Below are 12,479 nucleotides of genomic sequence, written 5' to 3'. Positions count from 1 at the left end.
TTTATTCTTTTGGAATAATTTGGGAGCATCATATTAATAGATGTTGTGACTTCAGGTATAACGTAAAAGGAGTTAAGTCACTTTTGAGGATGAAGTTGTTAGTTCTATGACTACTTTAACTTATTCTATTAATTAATGCAAAATTTTTCAGAGAAGCTAAATGTAATACTAATGAAGGCCCACGGTATTTAGATTACAATAAAAATTTGATGTGTGCATGTGTTTTTATACCCATGGAAAAATATAAAATGCGCCTACCATTTTTATCTTTTATCTTTGGGGCTCACAGTGTGCCCCTCTTAAACAAAAAGATTACAACAATATGCACAATTTTCTTCTCTTTTGATTTTGCTGCCAATTTCTTGCTTTTGTTCTTGTTTCATTTATCGCAGTTTGGTCATTACTATTACAATATAACCAAAGAAGCTATTAGACGAACTCCAAATCATCAGTCTATAAAACATATCAGACAGATAGTAAGTGAAGACAACAAGATAGAATTTGCAAAGGCTCAGCTAAAACTGAAATCTCACCGCAATTTCACTGATGAGAAAAACCACTTAAAATTTGGAATCCTACTCGTTTTAAGATGAACAACCTGATAGTGAGAGAAGTGAACTCTTGTTTAGCTGTGAATCCTATTTAGGCTTTAAATCTTAGCTCCAAATTAATTTGGAAAGTTGGTGTGTTTGTTTCCTGCAAGCAGGATGAGCACTTGGTTCCACTCTTGTTTTAGCCCAAGTAAAGTCTAGTTCGGGAAAAGATTCCATGTATGCCTAGCTTTATGTGTAAAGTCGATTCATCATGAGCATGTTAAAACTGGAAGCACATGTTAAAATGCGTGGCTGGTGCCACTATATATATATATATAGAGTGAAGCCGGATGCCCACCAAAATTCCCATTTTACACAGAAAGTATTCACATATATGTACAAATGGAATACCTATATGTTTGTACGAAGAATATAGTACATATATATCTGTATAATATGTTATGCATATATACATTCGTATATTATATATATATATATATATATATATATATATATATATATATATATATATATATATATATATATATATAGAGAGAGAGAGAGAGAGAGAGAGAGAGAGAGAGAGAGAGATTGAAAAACAGGTTATTTCTGTACTAGGATGGTTTTTTTATTTTTTTTTTGAAAAATTTTATGTCGTTAAAAACTACTGCTAAATGTGCATTTGAGACGACACTTGCTTGGCCACACTTTTTAGCGATAGAGTAGATCTTTTACGATAGTAAAATTCTAAAGACAAGAACCCAGTAGGCTTGAGCCCATGTTGAGCCGACTTTAAATTTCCACTAAACTGGGTTTCCAAAAATAGAACCAAGACTAAGTCCACTAAACCCTATACCTAGCCTAGGTCCGAACCCATTTTCAATCTAAAGCCAATCTAAGGCCAATACAAGTAACTAATCATGAACCCACCTATCCCAGATCAAGCTAGGTCCATGTTCACACCATTTCTAGATCTCATTTCCAGATTTCAAATCCAACTTCCAAATCTGGATGTCATATTCAAATTTCAGATTTGCGATCTACTTTTATAGATCTAGATCCATTATTCTAAATTTTAGATCTCATGATCCAGATCTTCAAATCATATCTAGATTCATATTCTAGAATCTTCTTCAGATCTGACCCAAATACAGATCCTAGTAATAAATCTAGATCTAGGGTCCACATGTGAGTTTAATGCACATTATATTCATGTAATACATTGTCATACTCGGTGCTTAATGTCAATTAGCACAAAAGGACAAGAATCATGCAACATTCTTTGCTGAGCAAACTAGCACATACAAAATTTTGAATCGAGATATGTATGTGATTGGAATGACCATTTTTCTATCATATGTTCGTTTTAATATAAACTTTAAATGTGTGTTTCTTCACTCCATTCTCCACACTTAATGTCAATAAGAATCCTTTACCATGAATCAATCAACACTTCCCCATGCACGCAATGCTTTTCACATAATGGAATTTGATCTCAATTTTAAGCACATTGAATATTTTTTCAATTGAAAACGTGTCTTAATATAAAGTTTTGTGTTGTGGAGAGGGGGGGACTAAAAGTTTAGTCCCATAAAGGGGAGATTTCCTAATAAGTCCCAATTAGGAAGTTTTAATCACTAATGATGAAGACCAAGCACCCTAAACCAAACTCTGTCTATCCAGGTTCAGATCATCAAGCTTGAACACTTTGACTGGCCTAGCATTTAGCTCATCCATATCTCCGATATGATTCAAAAGCATTGGATTTAGATTTTAAACCATAAATTGCTTTTGATTTTGGATTCAAATCTTGGAAGTTAGATCACAAACTGTAGGCCGACCCGAGTAGAATTGCATTCAAATCAACGATTTTAAACCTTGTTAATCATTAAATCTAGATTTATCCTATCTGACTTTGGATCTTAGAAGACTGTGGATGAAAGAACAAATTTATTGGCTTTCAGATTTGGAAGCTTTGATCACGAACTATAAACATCAATTACTATATTATAACTTTTTGGAACTCTATAATAGCTTGCATTTCAGATTTAGAACAAGAATTTCATGGAAATATAAAGAATTAAGCTAAAAACTTTTAGCTCATATTAAATATTCAGATTTGGATGTAATTTTTCCAAGACATAGGTCCACGTTCCTCACGTGAGTACAAGTAAAAACTGGATTCCAAGTCTATATGATCTACTTTGCATGCATCATTTTAATTTAGTTTATTGATCTGCATGATCATTGATGAATTGGACATGAACAAACATCATATCAATTTCTTTAGGCTCATATATTCACTTTGAGATCCGAGTAGATCTTAAAACTTACACCATTTCAAAATAAGGGCATGTTTGTCTTCTTAGGTTTTGGACGACTTTTAGACTTAGAAGTTGGAATATGTAGCCTAGTCCTTGGTCTGACTATGTTGATAAAGGTGATAGGAACGATTAGACCTCGTACCGACAAGTGAGGTCTCATCTCTCAAATTCTTGCATATGGAAAACTTAGGCAAATAGAAGTAAAATATTTCATTTATATAATCTATGTAAAATAAAAAAATTTACATGTAAACACATGTGATCATGAACTAGAAATTAAGATAGAAAGTCACTAAGAAGCAATCGCACATACCCTCACACAATACATACCTTACAGTGTCGCTCAAAAACGGCCACAGCTTTTTAGTAGCCAAACTGGCCTAAGCTGCCAGGCTGCCTGAATTATTTACCAACTCTAACAAGAAAACTTCGCCCCTTTTCTTTTTCCAGCAATATGTTTAGATAGCTCAGCTAGTCATCTACATCATTTTCGACAGAACTAATTGACCGAGACTTCTGACATCCTGTTGGTTTCTTGCTGTAAATATATAACACATTAGTAGTATATCATCGTCAACTTAAACTACAGTTCACAAAGGCCCATGTGGTGCCCGATGTTCCACCAAATTGGCAAGCTGTGAAACAAAAAAGGAGAGCTGGCACAAGTTAAACCAATGTATAGGTGCAATCTCATGCACAAGGAAGCACCCACTGATACATATAAGCCAACACAGTACGTCCACATCAGCCACTGGTCTACATATACTCAGAGGCTCACAAACTTTGCACAACCAAGCAACAGCAAGCAAAACTGGATTGTACTACACTCATCATCCCCAAAAGAAGGCTTCAAATGCTTGTTCATCCTTCCAGTACTCTTTGATTTTATTTCAAAAGGCTGCTATATAAAAATCGCAAGTTTTTTTATTTTATTGTGGTGGAGTTGTTACTGTTACACGATGATATTGAGAATTTGAGATCCCAAGTTTTGGGTTTTGGACAGGTCTTTATTTGTATAATTTAGTTGATAGGTTTGAGGAGCTGATGGTAGTCATCTTAGCTATTTAGCTTCTGCATGTCACCACACTTAGCCCCTTTGCTGTGTACTGGAAGGATCAACAAGCATTTGAAGCTTTTTTTCCGCAAGAAGGAAGGATCTATGTAAAGATATATGAACATTCTTGTTTCCGTACTTGTATATTGTAGGACTATCAAGCCTTAAAAAGTCTGCAAGACTGCAAAGCAGGCTGCCTTTACCAGAGGGAAGCCAAAGCCAAGAGAGAGGAAAGAAGGCTGAGGAGGATTCAAGCAAACAGAGTGTTTGCGAGGTAGACTATTAGACGAAGACAGGTAATGATTTCTGTTTGGCTTGATGTGCACTATTGAACTATATAACTAGCATATATATATATATATATATAAAGTAGATGATCACTCTTGTAGATAGGGCTAGATTTGCATGATCACTCTTGTAGATATGGTTGAGCATTGGTTTAGATTTTTATTGAAGCTTGCTTTTCCAAATTGGATACCCATTTCAAGGACAACAGTAAAAAGAGATGTCACAAAATTATGAGTTTATCATGTTTATTTGTGCTTATATGTTATAGAAGTTGTTTATTGATCAACTATTGTTGGTTTTTTTTGTAGGGTACTGCTGAAGATGAGATAACATGACATGATGGTACGATGATGCTGCAAACTTCCTCTCCTTGAGAACATTGTATCATGTTGACATGGAAAAAATGATTCACTTGACTTTTAGTTTTAGTTATCTCACCTTGTTCTTCTTGTCCTTCTCAGCTATATATCAATGGCACCATTCCAACTAGTTGGGCTTCCTTTCCATTGGTTGCTCTGTAAGTACCTAGTTGTTATTTGTTAAATTCTTTGTGTCTATGGATTGCTCATTATCATATCACAGTTTTTTTGTTTAAACCAGTTGACAGTCTGCAATATGAATTACAGATTTCTTGTCCAATTATGTTTCAGAATTATATGTGCCCGATTTGATAGGCCCAATAAACCTGCCCTCCAACCTCTGAGACTTCATTGGGGTCAGTTTCAGATGTCGCACCTCAAGTGTTTCATCCATGTTTGGTCCTAGATCAAGGACAACAACCTTCAGATGGTAGTTTGTCACTTGTAGCAACAGAGTTTATTTGGTTTTACTGTTCATTTCATGTTATTTTAAATCCAACCATTCCAAATGTTTAATTGTTATATGCAATTTATCATACAGAATCCCTGATTTTGAATGCGGTTACATCACAATATAAACAAAGTCTTATCTTCCATTGTTGATCAGTGCCATTTAAAGAGTTATTGCAGCCTGCAATTGTATAAAAGATAAAAATCTTTTTTGTGGATTATATGTTGTGGGTGTACCTCATGTTTCCTTACCGATGAAAAACATACTAGATATTTTGGAGGAAAACAGTTGTGCTTTGGAGGGCAGAGAATTGTTCCTTTATTCTCCAAATTTGCCCCTTGTGCTGTGAATTTGAACAAATTTGGCTTCTGTGTTTCTATATTATCTTATATTGTAAATTTTATTTTTCTCCATCTATTAGAGAATGTGTAAATTCCCATTTTAGACGACCACGTTTTTATTTTGTCATGCCTTGGATGGTAGGGTCATCTACCAGTTCTTTCAGGTTGACAAAATCTATCACTCATGAACTTCTGTTCCTGGTAAGATTCTGATGGCAAAAGGCTTTCAGTCCCATGACTCTTTTGTTTTTGGATGTTGATAGCAAATATCTTTTATGCTCCACTGCTGGAACTGGCTTTATGAGGACAATATCAGTCGTCGTTTTCGTTGCTGCTGCCTCAGATCTAAAATACTAACATTGAAGTGAAAAAAATAGCAAAATTTCATGTAAACGAGCTGAAGGATTTAAACGAGCTAAATGAGTCAGCGCTAAACGAGTTAAACTAGTGAGCGCGGCCTAAACGAGCTAAACGAGTTAAAGTTAAACGAGTAAATGCTAAACAAGTTAACTAGTTATTTGGGTTAATTGAGTTGAGCTCGAGCTCGACTTTGTGTAGTCGAGTCGAGCTCAAGCTTGCTATAAGAAGATCGACTTGAGCTCGAGTCGAGTTCGAGCTGTAGTAATTTTAGCCGAGTCGAGCTCGAGCTGGCCAAGCTTGGGCTCGACTCAGTTCGTGTGCAGGCCTACCTGTAGAACACATTGACATTGTAAAAATGTTGATTGCCAAGTAGAATGATCAACTACGATCCAGGAAGGATATATACTCACTTCTACTTTGCGCTTCTCGTTTTATTTCTCAACCGTGAGCTATGAAGCTGTTCTTTCTTTCTTCCAACCTTCCCACTATTTGTGTTTGATGATCAAGATTTCTTTAACCCAAGTTTTTCATAACAAGCCCAAAGGTAAGATAAAAAAAAATGCATGTTCTATGCAACCGTGCACTAAAAGGGTATTTAGGTCAAGAAGATATATATATATGTATATTGAGTTCATGCACTAAAGACATTTAGGTCAATACAATACATTATTTCTTTTGAATGTGGACACTACTGAAACATAATTTGTGGCCCCATGCAAGCACAAAATTTCTTGCACAGGAGGATGCACACAACTCGATCTCAAATCAAAAGCCTTCTCATTGCCTTGTGCAAGTGGACCTTCCTTAAGGGCTTTACCTTTTAGATGCCGTCAATGCATGATTCCACGATTTTGTTCTCGAATATTGCTAGCCCGGGAGAAGGGCAGAAACCCTCACGATGTTGCCTTGGGACACACCTATCAAATGACGAAAGAAATTATTGCACTTGTTGATAGTCAATGATAATTTTTCTATTTTTAATATTTGTTGATTTTTATAATATCTTTTTAAATAGAAGTAAGCGTGTACTTTGTTTTATTGTTTTAATATTTTTAATAGAAAGGAGTTGTCTGAGAGTAACCTCAAAATATTGGGGGCTTCTTCATTGAAGTTCAAACATTAAGGGCTAGTCTCTTAATCGCCTATTTGTTAGTCGTTAGTTCGTAATGTTTTCTATTTTATATTTTACATACTTTCAAAGCTGAAGCCGACCACGAAACCATTAAAGAACCTTGTTGGTCAGAAGTCAAGGTAAAAAAGACATGCTTTGGAGGTAAGTAATAATTGAAAGTCCATAGTAAAGAATGTCAAGCTCATTGGGTTGCATATTAACGTACAATAGAATGTAAATTAAGTAGCTTTACTGAGAGATATAAGGTCCATTTAGTTGGTAAGAGTTACTTTCAGAAAGCATGCCTCAGTTGTAGTGAAACTTTTGCACTAATTGTAAAAATGATCTCTAACTGATTGACTATTGACTGTCGCATCCATCAAGAATTGGACTCTCAATAAATGGATGCCCATTCTACCCTCTGGCATCATCTTTACTAAGATGTCCAGGCAGATACCACCATAACTGAAAATATAGGAGGTCAATTGAGACGATACCTCAAGTATATTGAACAAATCCCATACAGTAGGTAGGTTGCAAAAATTCTCTGTTGCTCATACAAACTACTAATTTCGTCACCTACGTGCAGATGTATCTGTTATTTATCTATACCTCAGGAGTCATTTAAGTTATCACTTTCCTATAGGTTGATGACTTAATTGTAGCAGGCAACAATGACTTTTACACCTTACAATGCAAAGGGTATATGACCTAGCAGCTTCACATGGAACATCTCTCTTTATTTTAAGTATTGAGGTAGCATGGTCCAGACTTGGGGTTTGTCTGCCCAATGGAAATGCACTCTTGAGATCTTACATGAATTTGGCATCTTAGGAGCTAAGCCGGCAAATTTTTACGTGGATCGTCTCATTTATCTGATCTCTGCATTACCTGCCCACATAGTATTCTTAGAACAAAATTCGAGTAGGATTATGCAGTCACATAGACAACCACTAACGGAAGCAGGAGTTCATGTCATCCACCATCTTCAAGAATAGCACTTGCCAACGCACCCCAGTTATGTCTGCTTCTATGTTGAGCGTGCCTACCTATTAGGGTTTACACTGGGGAGCACGCGGGGGTACTCATGGATCCACTACCAACTACTGTATTTACTTGGGAGAAAGTCTTTTATCATGGAACAAAGAAAAAGTACCTTTTTAAGATCTTCAGATCAGGAGGAACATACGGGTATTTTCCTTTAGATCATATTGCGGCAATAGCACTGCATTAAAACACCTAACACACTCAGACTGATCGCCGCTTGGTTTATGTTGGAAGCCACTGTTAGGCATAGTGGAAACAAAACATGCTCAGTCCACCCTTCAAATATGAGAAATTAGAAGTTGATTTGAGTTAAAGGTTTGTGAACAGATTCGTGTTTTGTTATCTTGATCTACCCTTCAAATGCTTGAACAAATCAACTTCTAATTTCTCATATTTAAAAGGGTAGATCAAGATAACAAAACAACTTAAATCTATACCCAGGATTCACAAGCAAAACTGGTTAATAAAAAAAAAAAAAAAACTCTCCCAAGTCCACGAACGAATCAAAAAAAATTTTCTTCTTTTTTTTATAGAACAAATAACACAAAACTTTCCCTGTTTTCTTACTGATAATAAGAAATCATGATAAAAATTACACATGTCCAAAAAAATCCGCCTCTAGAAACACATAAGCTATGAATTGGATTCACTCTTAACACATAAATATGAAGTAACTGTTAGCCACAGCTTGGCATGAAATAATTTTCTCATGATCTTAGCCTACTGTTATAACTTCTATTTCCTTTTTGAGGATTTATGATTTCCTGTCCCTAGGACCGCTCATCCCACGCTTGCATCATTTTCCAACGACCTCTTTCCGTAATATGGCATACTTGGTTTCTTGAATTTTTTGCAACTGTTCCAATAGATGCATATATGTTCTTTACTCAATAGGTGAACAGCAGCTAACGGAAGGCAAGATATTTTCTTCTATTTAGATTCATAGTTCATGCTTAATTATACTATACATTTAGTTTGCTAGATAAGAAAAGAAAAATTTCAAGAAAGCATCTATCTGTAATCATTATATCTTAAATTTGTCTACGGCTTCAAGAACATGATAGGAAGCCCCGATTCCACAGATGCCTCGATTCCACAGATGAGTTGGTAAACGGAAAGGAAGAAGGAAACAGAGTCGGAAATAGCGTAGAAAGAGCGAGGCAAGAGAAAAAGAGAGACATGGCAGAAAGTATTGTAAGAACGTTTACAGGTCCGGTCGCCCCTCACACGAAGGGAGAAAGGGAGGACGCTGCTGAGCGGTCAACGGATGAGTTCGTCGATCTGGCGTTCCAGATGAGCCTCATGGTCCTCGAGGCGGCCGGCGATGGCACCATCTTCGTCCAAACGCATGAGGGTAGGAACCCCTCTCAGCTTGAACCGATCATCGGTCCTCCAGGGATGTCTTGGATTGCGCCACGTCGGCCTGTCCCCGACGTAGGCCCTGACGAGGGTGACGTCGCCGGAGAAGGCCTCCAGTTTCTGGTAGATGACGGGTTCGGCCCTCACGCAATCTATAAATCAACCGCATCCCGTCAAAACCAAATAATCCAAATGAGAAAGAAGCTCAGAAGTAGAATAAGAGAGAGGGAGAGAACAAGAGAGAAACGGGGCGTTACCGGGACACCAGCTGCGGGAGGTGGAGGGATCGATGTCAGCGAGGAAGAGGAGGAACTTCCGGTCGGACTTCTGTGACCGAAGCTCCTTCAGGACGCCATCCAGATCCCCCACCCTCGAGTCCACCATCCTTAAGGAAGCCATTGCTGAGCACAGAACAGGAAGAGAGAGACAGAGAGGGAGAGAAGGAGAAGAAGGATGGCGATGAGCGGAGGAAGCGAACGAGAGGAACCAAATCGGAGGGATTTATAGCCGTCCATGGAAAACAAACCCTTATTTTCCTTGTAAAATTTTATAGAATCTCTTTCTACGGCACAGCGTTTTGTATGGTTCCATTAATAGACTTCGCTTCTTGCGAGGGCATCTAGCGACGGCCGACGAGCCTCAATTTTGCTAATAGCCGTCAACTAAGAGGCTGCCTTTTCCGTTGGTTTTTTCTGTAATAATTGGTTCGTGAAAAAAAGGCGACACATCTTTTTTGCAAATATCAAGGACGCTTTTTGATAAGGAAAGCGTAAATATAACGCCTTCTTTTTGGACGGTTCTCGAGCGTGTTAGAAAAAAAGTTCTTTCATTTATTTGTGTATTCAAAAGCAAGCCCTTGAATAAAAATCCCCCCCCCCTTTTTTTTATTCCGTTGATCAATCAAAAATGTTTTGGGTTTGGGGTGGACCAACTAGACAACTGATTTAGCATACCCAGCAGGCTTGGCAGGAATGCTACTTTAAGTTGAAAAAGTCCTTACATGTTAACCTACATAGATCTAGACCTTCAAGGTAAGGGAAAAAAAGTGCGTGGGTCTCTCACCTAAGCCATGGGGTTCTCTTCCACACATGGACACGATATATAAGGGAAACTCATTTTTCTTCTGTTTTTTTTTTTAGAATTAAAGTAAAATATGCCAATGAATTTAATTTATAGTTTTTTTTTTTTAATGAAAGGTTCTTCCATGCCTTTGTTAGTGGTACTGTGAAAATAATAGTCGTCCCTAAGTTTTTTATATAAGAAATTGGTACGAGCCGACTCGACCAATTTCATCTTGATGCAACTGCTATTGGCTGCCACCTTAGCACCAAATACAAAAGTTTTATTACAATTTTAGTTTATATTATTGTTTATAATATGTAATTGCTAACAAAGATTTAAGAGGCGTTTGGATGGATGGCACCCCTCATCGAACCAGTTTTATAAAAAAGTTGTTTTATGAAAACTAAGCTTTTATTAAGTTTTTGAAACATGGTTTTTAATTTTCTTGTGACGCATCCAAAACTCAGTCTTTATAAATAATGGGGTCAAGTTTTTAACTCCCTTTTGCAAAATCTGGCTTTGTCAAAATTGGGTTTTTCTTAAACCTGGTTTGGATGGCACCTAATATTCTGAAAACCGAGTTTTAAAATTTCATCCAACTACCCCTTTATATATATTTTAAAAAAAACATTTAAACTTCGGTAACAAATCCAAAACGTCCTCTTCCCTCTGCCATTGTGGTTTAACGTTAGAAATGAACGCCACAGAAATAGAAGCTGACCTTTTGTGTACTGACCAGTTAGGATAAACCCCTTGCTTAACAATTACATGTTCATTCGAAATGGTTGAAGAAACTTATTTCTCATGTCAATGGCCTCCCTTTGTATTTGAGTTCATCTAATATATTGTCATGTCTCCATGATAAAGTGTCGCTCCAGATGTCTCCATCTAATCTAATCCATATAAAATTTTTGACGTTTGTCTATAGCGATATGTTTTTCTTAAATTATTCTCATGTTTGGTTAGTTTTTTGAGTTTCAAATATGTCTATGTTAGCGGAAAGCTAAAATATTTCGATTGAGGGGGCACCCAGTCACCAAATAGGTTTTATGTGGGTTTCTCCATGTAATTTTAAAGTCATTATACGCCCACACCAGCCCTCGTGTATCTCCGCCCCTGGTCTGTGTTAATTCTTTGATTTTTTTTTTTCAATAAAAGGAACGAGAGACCTACTCCAGCTGCATATTGCGTTGGTCAACATAACAGCGTTAACTATTGTCTTTATAATCATTGAACCACCCTAAGTTAATGCATACAGACAGTATTCCCGGATGTGATGATTGTGACACATAGGTAATGGGAAAACTTGAAAAATGTGCAAATTTAGTTGGCATTAATGTAACATGGCCTAAGATAGACTTCAAAATCGAGGAGAGGGATAAACATTGTATTAAACAATTTTTAAATTGAGAGAGGTAGTATGTAACCCTATATTTATGTGGTCATGGAAGAATCCTCTCAATTCTCAGTCATGATGCACATCACAAATAACATACATACTTGAATCATGAGGATACATATGTAGCCATAAGGGTAGGACAACATTTAAAAAATTGGAACACTTGGTCTAGTCATACAAAGACATGTCCCATTGAGACCACCATTTGTTGACATGTAAAATTTTCATTTTACACGTAAACCATATAAATGAGATAATTCACCTATACTCACCTCCATCTCTTGGATTCCCACATTTGAAAAGTCGGGGCGAGTATAGGTGAATTATCTCATTTATACAGTCTACTTACAAAATGAAAATTTTATATGTCAACAATTATTTACATTTTAAAATTCACCATTTGAGGATTAAGTTAATGATTTACTATCATATAACACATTTTAGTTGCCTTCATATAAAAAAATTGTTTCTTTTTAAGTAAATCAACGGCAGTTTCATTTGAGTTGGGATTTGATTGAAGCTTAAATACATGCCATTTGAATCTCCATGTTGTAGGTCGCATTCATAAAGCACAACATGCAAAGTCAAATTGACAAAACATGTTCTTAGACCACATCCATCATGCATTGCAAAGACATGAAAACAACAATTTACTTTAATTATGAATATTCAGCCATTACAAGTAGGCTTAGTTTCTTGAGGGGAAGGTTTGAATTCATTGAAACACCACGGAACAGAACGTGTTCTATTTAGGAAAGTCGATGCAAACGTCGGAAAAAAACAGTCAGAAT

At 36.5% G+C, this 12,479-nt stretch overlaps 1 protein-coding gene across 1 annotated transcript; it reads right to left on the bottom strand.

Annotated features, from left to right (window-relative positions):
• Positions 1 to 8,865: 8,865 nt before the first annotated feature.
• LOC116263770 (thioredoxin-like protein Clot) lies at positions 8,866 to 9,754 on the bottom strand. The gene is made up of 2 exons (XM_031643553.2): positions 9,485 to 9,754; positions 8,866 to 9,379 (listed from the first exon to the last, which is right to left on the bottom strand). The coding sequence occupies exons 1-2, from the start codon at positions 9,624 to 9,626 to the stop codon at positions 9,129 to 9,131; spliced, it is 393 nt and encodes a 130-aa protein (XP_031499413.1). The 5' UTR covers positions 9,627 to 9,754; the 3' UTR covers positions 8,866 to 9,128.
• Positions 9,755 to 12,479: the final 2,725 nt, after the last annotated feature.

This window comes from Nymphaea colorata, chromosome 1 (assembly GCF_008831285.2).
Source record: "Nymphaea colorata isolate Beijing-Zhang1983 chromosome 1, ASM883128v2, whole genome shotgun sequence".
In the NCBI taxonomy this organism is placed as follows: domain Eukaryota; kingdom Viridiplantae; phylum Streptophyta; class Magnoliopsida; order Nymphaeales; family Nymphaeaceae; genus Nymphaea; species Nymphaea colorata.
The sequence above is the reverse complement of the archived record's forward strand: the minus strand, read 5'-3'. Positions and strand labels throughout refer to the sequence as shown.

Coding starts and splice junctions, on each gene's coding strand:
- LOC116263770 (XM_031643553.2), bottom strand. CDS start 9,626: ATGGCTTCCTTAAGGATGGTGGACTCGAGGGTGGGGGATCTGGATGGC. Junction 9,380..9,484: donor CTCCCGCAGCTGGTGTCCCG/GTAACGCCCCGT, acceptor GTTGATTTATAG/ATTGCGTGAGGGCCGAACCC.